The following is a 16,872-nucleotide window of genomic DNA, read 5'->3' as shown; positions in this document are numbered from 1 at the left end:
CTTTAGAATTACGCTCCGGTCTTGTTAAATTCCGGTGTAATTAAAAATATTCAATAGGTTTTGTTTTAATAGATCTACAATTTTCGGCCTGCCAACATAACCTAACTTTTGTTTTAATAAAAACCATTATCTTTCAAAACTACTTACTTGAAAACTGCTAATAGCAATATTAACACTGAATAAATATAATTATAATTAGGATTCCAACGGAACCTTGAAGTCTACCTTATAAGTACTCTTATTTTATTCGAACGAACCGCTCCTCACAAGACGTTTTAAAACAGGTATTGGTAATAGGGCTATGTATGAGTACACTGTCAGATTTTTCTAATGTTTGGAGGAACAGGAAAGTGGTATTTCATAATGTTATGAGGGCTTATAAAACAATATGCAAATCAATTGACAAAAATTGCGCTCAGCGGTTAGCATTTATGATTTATTTCTTATTAAAACTCGCATTATATTTATCCATCAATCCCTGTATGCACTGGATTTGACATCGAGTGTCCGAACTTTTCGGATAATAAAATTCTCGATTATAGTCTTTTCTGAACTTAGAAGCTATTCAAAACCCTTGCTTAGACATATTCAAGAACTACCTCTTCTGACTCAAAAACTTTGCTTCTGTTTGTCCTACTGCCATGAATCTCTGAGCGTACATCAGTATACAATCTAGCTCACTGAATTAACACATAAAATATCTGTTATCGAAGTTTATGGTAGGAATAAATAACAATGTTGCTCCATAAATAAATTGCTTCTTTTAATTCGAATTCTACTGATACCTCCAGGTCATGGCCGGCCCATGGAATAGTCTAAAAATTTGCAGACTTCACATCAGTGCCTATTGAGCAATGTTGCAATTTAGTATTTTTAAAGAAGATAGGCAATCAATGACCATACACTCCGTATATCTATCGCTCTTCAATAAGTTTATTTCAGAGTTTGTTTATCGGGATTAAATATATTTGAAAATTTTATAAGATATCTCTCCAAAACGATCTACTATATATTTTTCATTAGTGGAATCTTTGTTTTTACGTCGTTAGACCCTGCATTTTTTTTCAGAAAGCGTAAGTGTAAATTACCTTTTTAACTTTTCCCAACCCTGCAGCTTCATCACAATAATTGCACTGCTTAACTTTCCAGGCTATTTAACCGTGCGTGTTTTTACAAAAATCGACATTTATTCTTGCAAGCCATTAAACACAAAATAAAGTACAGGGTTGATAATTTCTTCGTTCAGCCTTTTTTAGTCCATGATATCAAACGAAAATCAACAAACTGCCTCCATCTACGCCCCTCTCTCAGTTTCTAAGAAAACTGTAATTAGGCTACTTTCAGTAAAGTCATTAAACCAGGTTCAAGTAGTGGCAGGAGTGAAAGTCGCTGCAATTTCACAAAATTATTTTCATGCTTTTATGCCGTGGCACTTAAAATCATATCAAAATAAAAACGGAAACCGGAAGTTCAATACGTATAAACCGGAAAAATGTTTTAAGTAGCTTTTTGGATTTTGTAAATGTATTTCTTGTAGGATTTAAATACGAAATGAATAAAAAAAACTATGAGAAAAAGAAAAACTTTAAGAGTTTCACTTTACAGCTTAATATATGGATTAATCTATTTATCATGCAATACAGGGTCTTGCTGGTCCTATCGTTACTCTCTTATTAGGGCTTTCACTGTACATATTTCGAGACATTCCTTACATAAATTTCTTTATATTTATTCATTATTACAGCTAGTCTTAGCTTGTGTAGCAATTTTATTATTTTACATATGTAACTACTATCGTGTAATCACTTTGTAGCGGCTGTGGTTCTGAGTAGGAGAAGGAGACTCTGTTTAATCTCATCTATCAGTGCTTTTTTTTAGCCAGGAGAAGTTTACAAATTTTTGGGGCTCCTTTACTTATTGACCTGACCCAGCTGTCATCCTATAATATTAGCGACTTGAAGCCAAATTCATTGAACCGTCAGTTTGATTTACCATTACCTAATAGGGGAGTTATTCCCTTTTTTGGCATTGGTCGTATAGTGACCTTTCAGTCTATGTACGTATCAACACTATTCCTGTGATACCAAATTGGGCCATTATTTGAGCTCCAATGGGCTTTCTAGACCGTCACTCCTACCTAACTACCATATGTAGCCAACACTTCACATTGAATACAATTATGTGAAGTTCACATGTATTATCAATCGTCGAGTAAAACGAGTAGGTTTCTTTATTTTAAATATGTATGTAGGCTTCATCACTGACATTGCATGGAAACTATATTGTGGAGAAGGATTTTCTAAATTTCACTGAACTGCTTGAATCTCTCGGTCCTTGTTCCGATGTACCAAAAAATTTTAACCAATGAGTTATTTATAAATTATCAAAGTATTATATTGTGTGTGGATGATTGCAGTCCCCAGTGAACCAATACTTATTTTGATATTAGCAAAATGTTCGAAAATATATTAATTTTTATATATTTAAAAAATATTTCAATTACTCAATCTATTAACCCCAAACATCTAAAACTTCATCTCTAAATTTTTTTTTTGACCTTCACAAAATACTTTGAGCTTCAAGTTTATTTCATTTCTAATTAATACTCTTTAACATTTTCTTCATTAGCAATGAAAACATAGCATAAAATAAACAACTGAGATAATAGTTTGAAGAAATCATTTCCATTTTTCCAGCGAACAATAGCCAACTTCTTCCTTTTATGATATTCTGTGCTCAATGTCATGTAAATAATTGCAATCGTTGCTCATTAATCTTATCAATCCAATTAATCCCTATTCCAACATTTTCCGAGTTTTTCTAAGCATTGTCAACTAACCTGCATTTAATCACGACAAACGTTTAGGGTTCACTGACAGTTCATGTCCTGTTAAGAGGACACTTTACAAACACACACAAACACACACACACACATACAGAGCGCAGCCTAAAAGTATGCTGTCGTGTACACTTATATACCAAACTATGCGACTTCAATAATTGTATTGACAAATTGCCGCTCATCCATTGTGTCTGCACCTAATGTCAGGACGAAGGACCGAAACGATTCCTGCTCATACCATGCCACACAATAAAACAAAATGTTTCATGCCACTTTACAGTATTTAACAATTGATAATCCGCCCACACCCACTAAAACCCAATTCGTTTTTCGTTTACTTTTCTTATAATATTTTCTTTTCTTCGCTTTTACTAAATTCTGTTGAAAACATTTTTTTGGTTCTTTTTTTTCCTTTTTATGTGATTGGCAAAGTTATAGTCTCTTTTGTACCGGAAGCGGAATTATTAATGGCGCTCGTTATCGTGCCTTTTTCAGTGCATAAACTTTTTGGCATTTTCTCAGAAACAGAAAAACTACGTTTTTAATTTTTCTTCTATTTCCTTTCACTTCTGTTCGCACAATTTTTTTTTTTTTTGTGCTTAATATTTTTGTGTTTAAGCTTTTCTATTGAGAAATTTTCCTCTTTTTTTCCTTATTTCTTTTTGGTATTGTATCGCTCGTTCTGTAGTTTAAGGATTTACACATTCACTGTAGCGTTAAATGGCACTAATGCACGAGGATGCTACCTGTCCTCATACTGCGTCGATTGCTGTTGCTTTTCTTTGCTTGTCATATTCCTGTCATATCCTTTTCATTTGTACTTTATTATCTTCATTGTTCGTGTGGAATAATAATAGGACAATGAAGAAGAAGCTGAAAATTTTTTCGACTTTGACTTTGACACTCGCCCGCATTTTCACTTCTCAATGCGCTTCAGTGAGCTTTGTGTCAGGTCCATTGATTGTTTTCATAAAATTTTGTTTCTTTTTAATATGCTAAAAAGATTCTTAATTCGTTGATGTTTGTTTATTTTTTTTTTTTCTTAAACTTTAACGAATTCATAAAAGATTTTGTTTTTATTTTAATATGCTTCGCAGGAAGCTGCATGAGCAGTATAGACCATTTAGAAAGTACCAGTTATAATTACAAACCTTAAATACGACAAATAAAGAACCAAATAATTCGTTCGTCATTTCTATATAGATGTGTAGTATCTACCAAATCCTCACACACTACTATTCGTCAGCTAGAAATTGCACAAATCCAGGCTCTGAGAAGACTTTTCAAGGTACTATGGTACGTTGACATCCTCAGGGTCTTCAAGATTGATCCGATCTAAAAATACATAGAGGATAGACCCCTGAAATTATTTACGAAAACTAATAGAATTACCAATACCGCATTACCAAATCTCAGAATAATTAGAGGCTCCTCGGGGAGGTATGCAATTCTGAGGTCAATTATTGCTTACTCTGATGAAGTGATGAACAATAATCCAGTCAAGACGTATAGAGGGATTTTGAAGAAATCTCGCAGTTAATAGAAAGTAAAAATGCTCAAGTGCACTGAGTCAACTGGCTTTAACATAATAATAGTAATATTTAAAAATATTAAACATCAAACTTATTTCAACAGGAATTAAATAATAGAAATAGAGCAGACATTGCTCTAATCTTACCTCAGTAACCAGATTAATTATGGCATGGCCTATATAGTCCAATTCTAGAACTTCGGACCTAATCGTTAGGAATTAAACAGTAGTGTTTAAGAAAGAAAGAACGATATCAAGAAAAATATCACTGTTCAAGCTTAGTGAGATCGAGGTTTAAATCTAATAAACACCCCATTCTTGAACTCCCTCCACAACATCTCCAATATAGAAATCCGAGAAATACTTCTATTCATCTATGTATGCGGTACAAACTCTAATCTTAATGGTTGGATTACTGATTTCTTTAATGATTGTTATACCCAGAAATTAACTAGGTATAGATCTGACTCACTACATAGAAATCTGATTCCAAACCGGATGTTTAAAAATTATCCCAGAATCCAACTTAACAGGTATGGATACATAGCTTGTAGTTTATCCACTGAGACTTTATATATTAGAAAAAAAGTACAAAAATTTCCAAGTAATTTTATATCTAGTTTATAGTCTATATAATATACCTATGTACTTATACAATTTATATAGATGCATAAAGCATATTGAAATAATCATGGAGTTTATTATTCTTTAACTTTGTGATTCCTACTAAAAACAAATATATCATACTCGCCTTTTTTTAAAAAAAAGATTGGGAACCATTGATATAGAGAAAGATTTTTTGATAATTTCAATCATATAAAAAATCTGCATCTTATTAAATAGTCACATTCATTAATAATAAATCTACATTTACATACAGTTTTTTTGATTCATTTAGGGGAGAATACTTCAACCGCTGGCAACAAGTTTGGTGTCACGATTCTTTAAAAACAATATTCTTGTGTATAAATATTGTCTTTCGATCAATCCTATGTGCTTGATAGAAGCTTATTAAAAATAGATCAATTCAAGATCACTTAAGTAAAGTTAACATATCTTTAGTCCGTTCATGTCTATTAAATTAGTTGCGGCTCTTCGAAGTTATAAGCTGTTAAATGATCTGATATCAAATGATATTCTAAGGACGCACAATGAAGTTAGAAAATTTGGTAAATTTTGAATATAGCAAAGATTTAGGTTTAATTATCAATATTGTTTATGAAATTGTTTATTTAAGTATATAAACGTTGCTTAGACTTGCATGATATTTAGTGACTCAACTTATATTAACAAAACCATTTATTTAAGTATCTAAACTTCTCTTTAACTTCCATTAGTTTTGGAGTATCAACTTCAAACTGTTGTTGGTCTAACCAAACTGAATTAGCTCCTAACGGAAATTAATTATCATAGAAAATTTCAACTCGATTTTTAAATATTCGAAATTAGTTAAAATATTTAAACTTAAATACACAATTGGCTGCAATAGCATTGAAGGCAATTTGTTTTCTTTTTAATGGTTAAATTATGCAAGTCTAAGAAACATTCACTTTTTAAACTGAGTTTCATTCATAAATTTTCGACAGTCACATTCACTTTTTTCCTTGCTCGCACCCAAATGGTGCGACGAATGAATGCAAGGAGTTCGAAGTCTGCTGCAACAAATCGGGGCAACTACAAATTCATTGCAATCATTTCAACGCCTTGGAAACTTCATTGTCGTCGGTTGTTGGCTGCATAAACTTTTTAATAAGTTTTACGATTTGAATTGAGTTTGGGAACACAATGAAATGCAAAGAAACGCTTGAGCACTTGCCGCATTGTTGTGCTTTGGCTGGATGAGTTTGCCATTTCTAAGCAAAGTTTGCCCCACGTCCAAGTTCGTCCGTCCATCCGTCTGTCTGTATATATATGTATATATATGTCTGTCTGTCTGCAGCTAATAACGATGCAAATTTACAGAAACAAAAGTAAAAAGTTCGCTTCTTGTTACATTAATAAAAAGGAATACCACTTCTACTTGAGAACTCTGCTGCTCGCAGTCGCTTCTGGAAGTTATTTGGAGTCTGCGAACCCTTCCAACTCTGCTCGCTAAGTGCAAAAGTGTTGCTACTGAAACTGAGATACTTTTGCGTGCTGATACGCGTTTTGCCGAAGTCAGTGTTTCGAAAATCTTTTCAATTGTTTCGTTCTGATTTTTACTGCACTTAATGAAATCTTTTGTCAACTTTGCTTTCAGTACGACATCCACTCAGAGACTCAATGTTGACACAGCAGCTGAGCTGGGCTCGATGTGATGTGATGTGATTTCATTGTTTGTTGGCTCTACAACTTCCTCCATTGTCGATTTGTAAATTTATGAAAATAAAGTCTTTCGGTTTATATAAAAATAAGTGAATGAATTCTTACACTGAAAGTACCATTAAAAAGTTTTTGAATATACGAAAAAATACTTATATCTGAGCAAAATTAATTTAATGGATTTTTTTCTCTAATGCTTTTATATCCATTCAAGGAATAATATTGTTGCAGTGGAAGTTTACAAGTAAAAAAAATTCAAAAGAACTTGTTTTTTAAGGAAATAGAATATTCTTTACATCTTAAGTATTTAATAAAGTATTGAATAGAAAATTACAAGACTTTTGGGTATTTATTTCATCTATTTTAAATATTAGAATAAAACTCAACAATTAGTTTTTTTCTCTGTGATAGGAAAAGAGCAGTGATGTACCAAAAATGCAGTGCTTTAAAAAATATATGTGTTCTTCCTTTAAATCAATTTTGTCAATACAATACTAACAAAATAAATATAATGACTTTGTATCACTAAGATCACTTCGGAACCATTTAATTCATATCAATAGAACGACTACCAGCTCACTGGTTTTTTTATATGTTCTTGTTCCCTGCTCCCTGTTGAATATGTAAAACACAAATACAAGCATTTGATTTCCATTACATTAACAGCCAATCTTAAAACAGTTACCAAAATTTAATACTAATATTCAATTTAATATCAAAGAGATACCTTGCATTGAGAAGAAAGCATATTAAAACTCACACGGGATTTCTGGTTTAGCTATCCTCTCAACAAAATATACTCCTCACAAGCTTCATAAAATAGATATTATATCATCTGAACATATTCTTTGAAAATATCCAAAACAAAGCAGAAGTAGATCCATCCATACTGGAAACAGATTCGTTATTCCACATAATAAATGGAGCAAAACAAACCATTTTGGTAGTTTAAGCTTACTTAAATCCCAATGATTAATTAAGAAAGCCGGGATTAGCACAAAGGGTCTTAATTATCGCACATACTATTTACCATATAATTTACTATAACAATAAAGTCATGCAATAAATGCATTTTATATCTTTCTAATAATCATATGGTATGTATATGCCAAAATATACAGAAAATATACGATTTTAAACAAAAAATCCGGACCCTGATCCTAAACAAAATACATGTTTGAGGTTACGAGTTAACGAGAGAAACATCTTGTAAACTAAGAGGAAATAAATAAAGTTAGTATAGTTTAATAATTATAGTGGTAAACAACGCGTTAAACTAACTCTGCATATATTTGTTTATATAGATATGTTTATTGATTTAACTACTGCTTACTCTCATAACTAAATTAGTGAACTATAAACAAATTTTGACAAAAAGTATTTCTAGATATATCTCCCCGCTCCGCCTCTTTAACCTCTTTTTTTACAATATTTTTACTGTCATTATGATTACTGTAGTAAACTGTAAAAAAATTCAAGTATGTCTATAACATAGATAGACTATAATACTAAATAGATGTGTACTGGATATACAGTACATCTATCTAGTATCAGATAGTACATATCCAGTATATCTATAAATATTTTCTGGCTTATATCATCCCTCTTGGCATTATTCCTTGTACTCCACTGACTCTAAATGTTGAATAAAAATTTTACACTCACCCCTTTGCATGGTCTTTCGTCTGACAAAAGTCGAACAGCTCCTCGTCCCAAAGCTTCACGTTTTCTTTGCGCCGAAAATATACGCAACTCCTTGCGTTCTTCATCACTCAAAGAATGACAGTAGCGTACCTATGGAGCATATTCGAAGGAAAATTGAAATGAAAAGAAATGTAGTAAATTTTAATTAATGGCGGATACTTAAAATTACACAAGTATAAAAAAGGATGAGAAATAAAAATAAATTTTTAAACTTAAAGTAAAAGTTTTTTGGATTTCATTTCCACGTTTTCAAAAGAAAAAGTTTTCTTTTCAATTTCTATATTGCGATTATATTCTTTATATACTTTAGTACTTTTATTCCTTTTCCTTATTCCTTTTTGGTAGGAAAAGAAAACTTCTTTTTTTGGACTTGAACTGAAGTGCATATTTCTTTCTTCCAACTTCAGTTATTGTTACTTACTTCGTTATCTTGCGGCGGTAGTTGGTGCAGCAATTGTTTAACGCGGTAGTTTTCACCAGCACTGTTGACATAGGGCACCTTATCATCTGGCAGTTGAGAGAAATACAAACGAACCTGCAAGAGCAGAGAATAGAAGAAATATTTGTTAAATTGGTACGCTCCAATAACAAAGACTAGCTTAGCAATGCAATTTTTCAATAGGTTTGAATGGCGTCTACTATGAGTGGCGTCCACTGAATAAAAATTAAGTAGCAACAAAGAAATTCTACAACATTTTCTAAATAAATGTAAATAGTCTACATTATACTCAATACCCGGAAGGAGGGGAGTATTATACATGTAACCTCTTAAGGATTTAGGAAGCCTTTTGACGCAGTTTGTAGCGCATTTGTGTTCAAAGTATTTGGCGGCGCCACCCTTTTTCCAGCTACTTCACAAGTTAACAAATTATGTGTACGCTAACTGGTAACAAAAGTGAATTTTACTGAAATCATAAATAAAAAATACTTTCACTTTCCAAACCGAAGTGGCAGTGCTTCTGGCCAATTTCATTTTGACTTAATGGTGCGCCATATTTCAATGGTCGTCGTCGTCATAGTCATCGTCGTCGTCGTAACTTAAATAACTCGCATGACCAATGGATACAGCGTTTTCCATTTGTTTTCCTGTATGCCGTAATCATGCTGAGTTTCGATTACAGTTCGATGAGATTCGATGCAATTCGATACGCCTTGCAGCCATTCATTGCCAATATTGGTACCATTTTGTTAGTTAAATTTTAGAGAGACAGACATTTCTAGGAAAAGTGGTGGAGTGCAGCAGAAAGTGTTATTAATTGAGGTTGTTTGCAGTTTGGAAAAATGTCGTTTAAATTGGAGATAAAAAGTATTGATAGTAGTGAAAAAAATGAGGTTTGCTATGCTGAAACATTTGCTAGGGGACGCCTCTTAGTTTTCTTAAAATCACATTAACTAGGAGTCGTCTACCGTTTCCGCCTTTTGAGCCGTGCAAGTGAGAAGATTAAATAGATTTAAATACAAGCGACTTAAAAGCAATAATTTTCAATCTTAGTTTTTACTGATTTAAATTAAAGCAAATGACTTATAAGTCGATAAATGGACTTTTATAAGCATCGAAGCCGCGACACCTTTTCACTTTCTTCAAGTAAAAATTTTTTTACATTTTCATAACTTTTTATATGTACACTAAAATTGTTATTAATCTCTCCGAACTTAATTACATTTTAATTTAAATGGGCGCTATTTGCCACTAGTTTTGACTTTTAACTCAGACGGTACCACTGGAAAAAACTGTATTTTTGTTTTGCTAATGAACGGAAATATTTGCACGATCCATGAAAATGCAGGCAAAAATATTGCAAAACGTAATAAAATGTATTATCCAATAAAAGTGAAATTCAGCCAATGGGTATCGCTTGTAGTTACAGCAAAAGCTATGAAAACAGCAAATTATCAGATACTCAACAAAAAAAAGTATCTGAGCCTTATGCATGCGCATAAAACTTTCATTTTATTTTCAAAAAAAAATCCAAAAGTTGACTAAAATTCATCAATTGCCTGCCAGCAATCAAAGCTGCATTCCGAAACGTATTAAAACGATGGACGAACATATGTCCATATGAATGTACAGGCACAGATTTTTTGTTAGATAACCCAGCATGTGTCCAAGCAAAAATGTTTTGAATCTAATTTCGTGTCTAAAAAAACTAATGCGAATGAGGTAAATAAAACAAAACTCAAAAGATTTTCTAAAAATAGAGATAAAATTTATGCAAAAATATTATGGACTTTTTTGAAAGCTAAATTGAGTACCTTGATCTGCTAATACGAGGCAATTACTGAAACAATCTTCCTAAAAAATAAACAACGTGATCTACTTAAGTTATACAGGTTTCCACATAGACTGCTGCTTATATATTGGAAAAATACAATAAACTATATAGGGTTTTAAATAGACTGCTACTTATGTATTGGATGGAGTCAATAGTAGGGTTGTGATGAACATTGAATATAGAGGATGATAGATTTTGGTATTATTCTTAGCGTACTTGCTAAGAAAAATATATTAAAAAAATGAAAATAAATATATTATGTATCTTGATACGAAAATTGCAGTATAATCAACAAACTACATTGATCTACAATGCAGCCCGGCGGATAGGCATTAACTATAACAATTCCTTCGTTAGTTTATAGACTAATTTGAAGTGAGAAGTTGGATTTAACACTTTGCCAATCAACAGCGATCTTCCATTATCAGTTGCGTACTAATAATATCAGATCACTAGGAATCTAATTAGGACATTATATGATATTATATGATTATTATATGATATACCCATATAACAAGAATATATAATTCATTGCAAAAGCTTTTGCATGTAATCAAAACATATTTCGGTCAAGTCCCCTTCAAAATAAGGTAGCAAAAAATGTGTGCACTGAACATTTGATCAAAATTTATTATTAAAATATTTATTAACTGAACTTACCTGATCTGGCCTTAGTCCTGGTGGTACCCAAGTGTATTCTTCAAGTGCGCAACCACTATCATCATCTGACTGCGAGTTACGTTGGAAATCCAGTTGCTGATGATGACTGTGAAGATATGCTGCCGTTTTGTAACTGGCAGTACGCAGTGGTGATGAAATTGAACTCAGCGGCAAATTCGGTGGCGGCTGACAACGACGTTGTGGCGGTGGTACAAAATGTGCAGGTGTGGTGCTATTGCTACCGCCACCATTACTGCTGTTCGAATGCGGTTCTAAGTTACTTGTTACTATCGGTGTGGGTGTGGCGATTGATGAAGTTGGAGTTGAATGATCGTTGCTTATGCTGTGTTGTAGACTTTGTGCGTGTAGTTGCTGTAAGGATTCGGCTTGCAATTGATAAGCTGGCAAGTGTATTCCAGACGCTTCCAATTGTAAAAGTTCACTCTCAGTTTGGGTGTAATAATTGATTGGTTGTTGCATTATGACTTCGTCTAAAAGTTCCTGATGGGTTCTTACTTTAGTGTTTGAGGGTGAAGTAATTGAGGAACTGTAAGAAAACAAATATACAGAAATTTAATAAATAATTCAATAATCTATGTACCATAATTCTATAATAATACGAATAGTTTCTTTTTATCTGAAAAGATTATCAAGTTTAAGCTTCTATAGAAACTTTACTGTGGGTCAATTTAATTCAAGGAAACATCTATTAATATTGAAGTATATAGAATACTTCTACCTTTGAGCGTGAAATTGTGAGAAAAATCTTCGCATAAGATACAATTATGAGGTGAATCAGATGATGGGAAAAGGATCAGGTTTATAAAGGTTCAGTATATGTGAAGGCTGGTACATATACTTCGCCACCGGAGGATGCAATTATAAAACACATAATATCACAACAAAGTTTTGATAAAAGAAAACTTGGATGATATACTGTTTGATGTGTTATTTGGGTTGGAACTAAATTACATCAGCTACAGCAACTTTGGTTTTGACATGAATTTAAAGATTATGACAATATGTATTTCAACAGAATGATGCTTGTTGCAGAACATGTTCTTTTTGGCTTTGTTATACGATAAATTTCTAAGTTAGGTGATGTGAATCGACTACCAAGATCAAGTGATTTATCATCACTTGAGCTTTTTATTTTTTGGTGAGCTTAAGTAAACCATCATATTTATACGGACAGACCTTAAACTCTCGACGCTTTGAAAATGAACACCTCTTAAGTTATGGATAATCTATCGCCAGCTATATGTCGAAAATTCATCGAAAATTATCTAAAAAGGATCCAGCATTGTAAGATATCGCGAGGAGTCATTCTAAATAATGTTGTAAATTATAGAAACATAGACTAGATGGCATGAATACAAAGTATTGGTAGTGCACATTTAGTTTTTGTAGACAATTTGTTTGAAAGCCTAAGGTAGACACTTTGACGCTTTGTAAATTGATTATGACGTCATACTTTAGTTTAAGTTCTCATAGAATACATATGAGTACTTAACGTATTTCCTTTTAGTTTAGCTAGTATAGTATTTCCTTACCTTAGTATAGCACTTTACTAGTATGCATAGCTACTACACAATTTCTGCACTTGTCATGATTTATACTAAATTTTCTTAGTTTATAATTTCTCAGGGAATTAACAAATTTTTTGAAACCATATCAAGTACATGTGCTTATCTCTTCATGCATGAGTTGAGCTTCCTGTTTTTTTTAAATTTAAAGTAAAGAAAAGTTCAAAGTAATTATTTTAGCTACGCAGCTTATCTACAAATTTCAGTTTAGTTTACAAATCGTTTTTTAAGCCGCACTCGAAGATAAAAACTATATTTAAAGCTCTACTTTAATTCAACACAAATTAAGTCAAATTTGCACGATTTCATGGATATTCTGTAGATTCTTCCCACATAAATCTACATTTGGCGAACTCTTCACTCCTTCGCAGCGGAGTACGCGAGGAGTCAGAGAAATAAAAATAGCAAATTGCACTGCATTGCATGCACTTTTCCATAAAATGGCAATTTGCTAAACTTTGTTTTGCCGCTTTTATGCTGACTTCATGCCAAATTATATGCAATCCACTAAAGATTAATGCATCAGCAAGTTAATAGGCAGAAATGCGGATATGTACCAGTACGAGCTGCGACGGATTCTCATAAATGTGCAAAAGCTTTTCTAGGAAAATTTGTGCTAGAATTTGCATTTGCTGCATGATTTCCAAGTTTTCTTAATTTACTGGCTACTCTTTTTTAGCAGTGCTCTTTCTTCGCTAATGAAAACGTACTAATTTCAGCAATTTTTCTGCATATTTTTTATGCACCTAACGATCTTATGATAAACGGCAAAATAATCTAGACGCTATGAAAATTCTTGAATCCATGAAGATTTATTCTTCTTTTTGCTTCGTTGCTTTATGATTTTTTGATTGCAACTGTTGCACATGCGTGCACATCTTCAATTGTGCTTTGAGTCCCAACCAGAGTCACTCAGTCAACCGGTCAGTTAGTTAATATATTCATTTGGCCAAGTGAAGCTAGTGTGCTAGTGAAGCTAACACTTGATGTATGGCTGGCAATTGGCTTAACTGATAAGCTCGACTCGTATCGAAGCCATGCTTACTTACTTTCTCTCTGAAGCGATGCTGCCGCTTCAGCAATTATGCAGCGAAGCATTAACATTAAGCATCTTTTTGTGCTGCCTAAGCGTTGAAAGATACTTATTCATGGTTCGTTCAGGTGCCATGCCCACAAATTTGTTTTCTATTTTTTTATGACGTTGTAAACACACAAATTATCGAATTACTTTTCATACATAAAACCACACTTACACTCGTAATATACACAATATCTTTAATATATTCCCATTCATCGTTTTTGATAGTTTAATTTTAATAATTGCACATATTTTGTGTCTTCAAATCTTTCACTTTTACTTTTCCATATATTCAAATTTTACATCAATCAAATATTAACGATTATAAATTTAAATATTCAAAAAAAATACAAAATACTAAACCCAAGCAAGCAAGTATCTGAATCATTCGCTTAGCGTGCCAAAACAAATTAAAATTATTAGTTTTAATCGCAGAAGCGTTTTGCAGACCTCACCTCTAACACAACCGATTAAAATAAGCTGAGACTAATTATATTTAATATTTTGACTTTAATAACAGTTAATTTAACAGTAGCATAAAATGTTACTTTTTGATGCTGTTGTGCCTCCACTCTTTGTACTGCAGAGATACTAAATCTGATCTCATGTACGAGTATCTCAACTAAATAAATAAAAAAAGATTACGTGAAGGAGAATTTATACTGTTTTGTGTAATCATTTTTTAGTAAAACATAAATTTTGCAAATTTGCAAAAATATAAAATAAACTTATAATTGTTATATTAATTGCATATTACCGACTAAATATTATCTCTGAATATTTTGTAAAATTTAGTATTTCAATATTCTTACTATAAAGTTAAAACTTAACTTTACACTAAAATATAGTTATAAAGAATTTTTTTGCGGTTAGCATATAATTAAAATTTCTTATGAATTTTTTCGTTTAATACATATTAATTGATTTTTTCGTGAACATAACAAAACTAATAATTATTATAAGAGAATAACGAAAATATTAAAACATAAAAGAAAATGCTTCATACTACTTCGGCTAATTGACTTCAATTATGAGAATCATTTCTACTTTAATCTACTCATGTGTAAAAAGTACTCACCGCTATGATTAGTAATTATCTACAAACACTAAAGTATTTGGTCTCCAAATAAGCCTAGAAAGAAGAATGCCAACTTCTTAATTAGGTTAGGTTGCAAAAACACTAAGTACACGATCCGCAAGTTTATTGAAACCTAAAGATCTTTCTATCCAATCTAGGCTAAAGGCATCTAATGACCTCATAGTGTCCGTGATAAGTACATAATACCTCAATAGTAAATTCATCTATGTTCTTAAACAGTTCACGCACAGGGATTTGTGTTGAATTTTGAACCTTTTACAAACCGTTACTTCAGCTCATTCCTTTGATATCTCTTTAGTCAGGAATACAAAAAACAAACAAGAATATAAGCATATACAAAAAATTAAAAGTTACGTATTCTAGAGACATATTAATTGCATTACTCATATGAAAATTCAATACCAGCTCTAGGAACTGTTAGGTCACAGATAACATCTGCCAAAAATCTTCAATGTTTCTATAAAAGCAATTTCTTGAAGTCGATGAATAGCGTTTCATTCAAAATAGAATTCAAAAAAAGAGGACTGATACGCATAACACACATCTAATAAAGAGAACACACTCTGTTTTCATCTCAGCAAAATGAAGAAACACCAAAATTGATCCATTAGTTTTTGATATACCCTTAAAAATGCAATTTATAACAGTAAACAGTGAATTTCTCTAACTAAGCGGTCTACTTGGTTGGAACGTACTTGTTCAAAAGAAAAATTAATAGGAGGTCATCAATAATGACATTCTATGGAAAGCTGTATACAATGAATTATTTTTTGGGAGTGGATTTAAATGCTCTGGTTGTATTTTACTTTTAATCAAACTATGTTTCACATTATGTTTTTCAAAAAACCTTATAAAAACTAAATGAAGTGTTATAGGACTATAACTGTAACTATATAGTAACTGAAATGTTGCATGGTCTCCTAGATCGTATGAGTTAACGCCGGTGAAGGGTTGTCTATGGAACTATTAGTGATCTATGCACACAAGTCAACAAGGCCCTACGGAAGCAAGTTTTGAGTGCACCTTTCATGAGATATAATCTTATAAAATGAAACAGAATTGAAGCTTCAGAATAAAGTTTTCAAGATTAATTGACAGATATCATCGTCTGTCATTAATAAGTCATGATTCAATTTAATGTATAACTCATTTTCTAAAATTTTGTGTTTATGTTGGTTGTTTTTTGTTTTTTTTTTTGTCAATTCGAAATCCCACACCTCTTATAAATTCTACCTATATACGCGTTTTAATTTAACAATGTATAATTACCAGATGTATGGTATGCAAATTTTTCAAACCCAATGAAATTATTTCATTTTTTAACTTTCATTTCCATTTCTAATTACAAAAAAAACATGAATAAAATTTGCAATATAATTCACTTCTTTTGCAAACTTAATCCACTTAGCAATATGATGAAAACTACTTCAAATTAAAAATTTTAATATTAAATTAAACTGTAATTACTTTCTCATTATATACTTAACCAAATTTAGAAAAACAACGTTGGCGTTTGTAATTATGGTAGAAAGACTTACATTTAATAACAATTAAGGTGTAAGTACTTACTTAATATGGAAAAAAGTGAAGTAGATATCTTATTGAAAGGTATACTTAGTGTTAACATATGAATACTGTAATATTTTGTAGTGATGTAAGATATTATATATTTTATCAAACTTATACTCTTTAGTCCAGAGAGTTTCACTATAGACGTAATATTCAAAAACAAAACAAGCAAATTTTATTCTGTGTAGGTTTATATATAACCTTACACTGAAATCATAATCCAAATGAT

The 16,872-nt window shown here is 31.8% G+C and overlaps 1 protein-coding gene across 1 annotated transcript; it reads right to left on the bottom strand.

Moving 5' to 3' along the window:
- Positions 1–7,992: 7,992 nt before the first annotated feature.
- On the bottom strand, positions 7,993–14,191 carry LOC119676980 (protein espinas-like). Its single transcript, XM_038088248.1, has 5 exons — positions 14,151–14,191; positions 11,312–11,858; positions 8,800–8,913; positions 8,340–8,468; positions 7,993–8,028 (listed from the first exon to the last, which is right to left on the bottom strand). The coding sequence occupies exons 1-5, from the start codon at positions 14,189–14,191 to the stop codon at positions 7,993–7,995; spliced, it is 867 nt and encodes a 288-aa protein (XP_037944176.1).
- Between the last annotated feature and the right edge of the window lie 2,681 nt (positions 14,192–16,872).

Source organism: Teleopsis dalmanni, chromosome 2, assembly GCF_002237135.1.
Source record: "Teleopsis dalmanni isolate 2A chromosome 2, ASM223713v2, whole genome shotgun sequence".
Lineage (NCBI taxonomy): Eukaryota > Metazoa > Arthropoda > Insecta > Diptera > Diopsidae > Teleopsis > Teleopsis dalmanni.
This window is presented reverse-complemented; position numbering and strand designations above follow the sequence as displayed.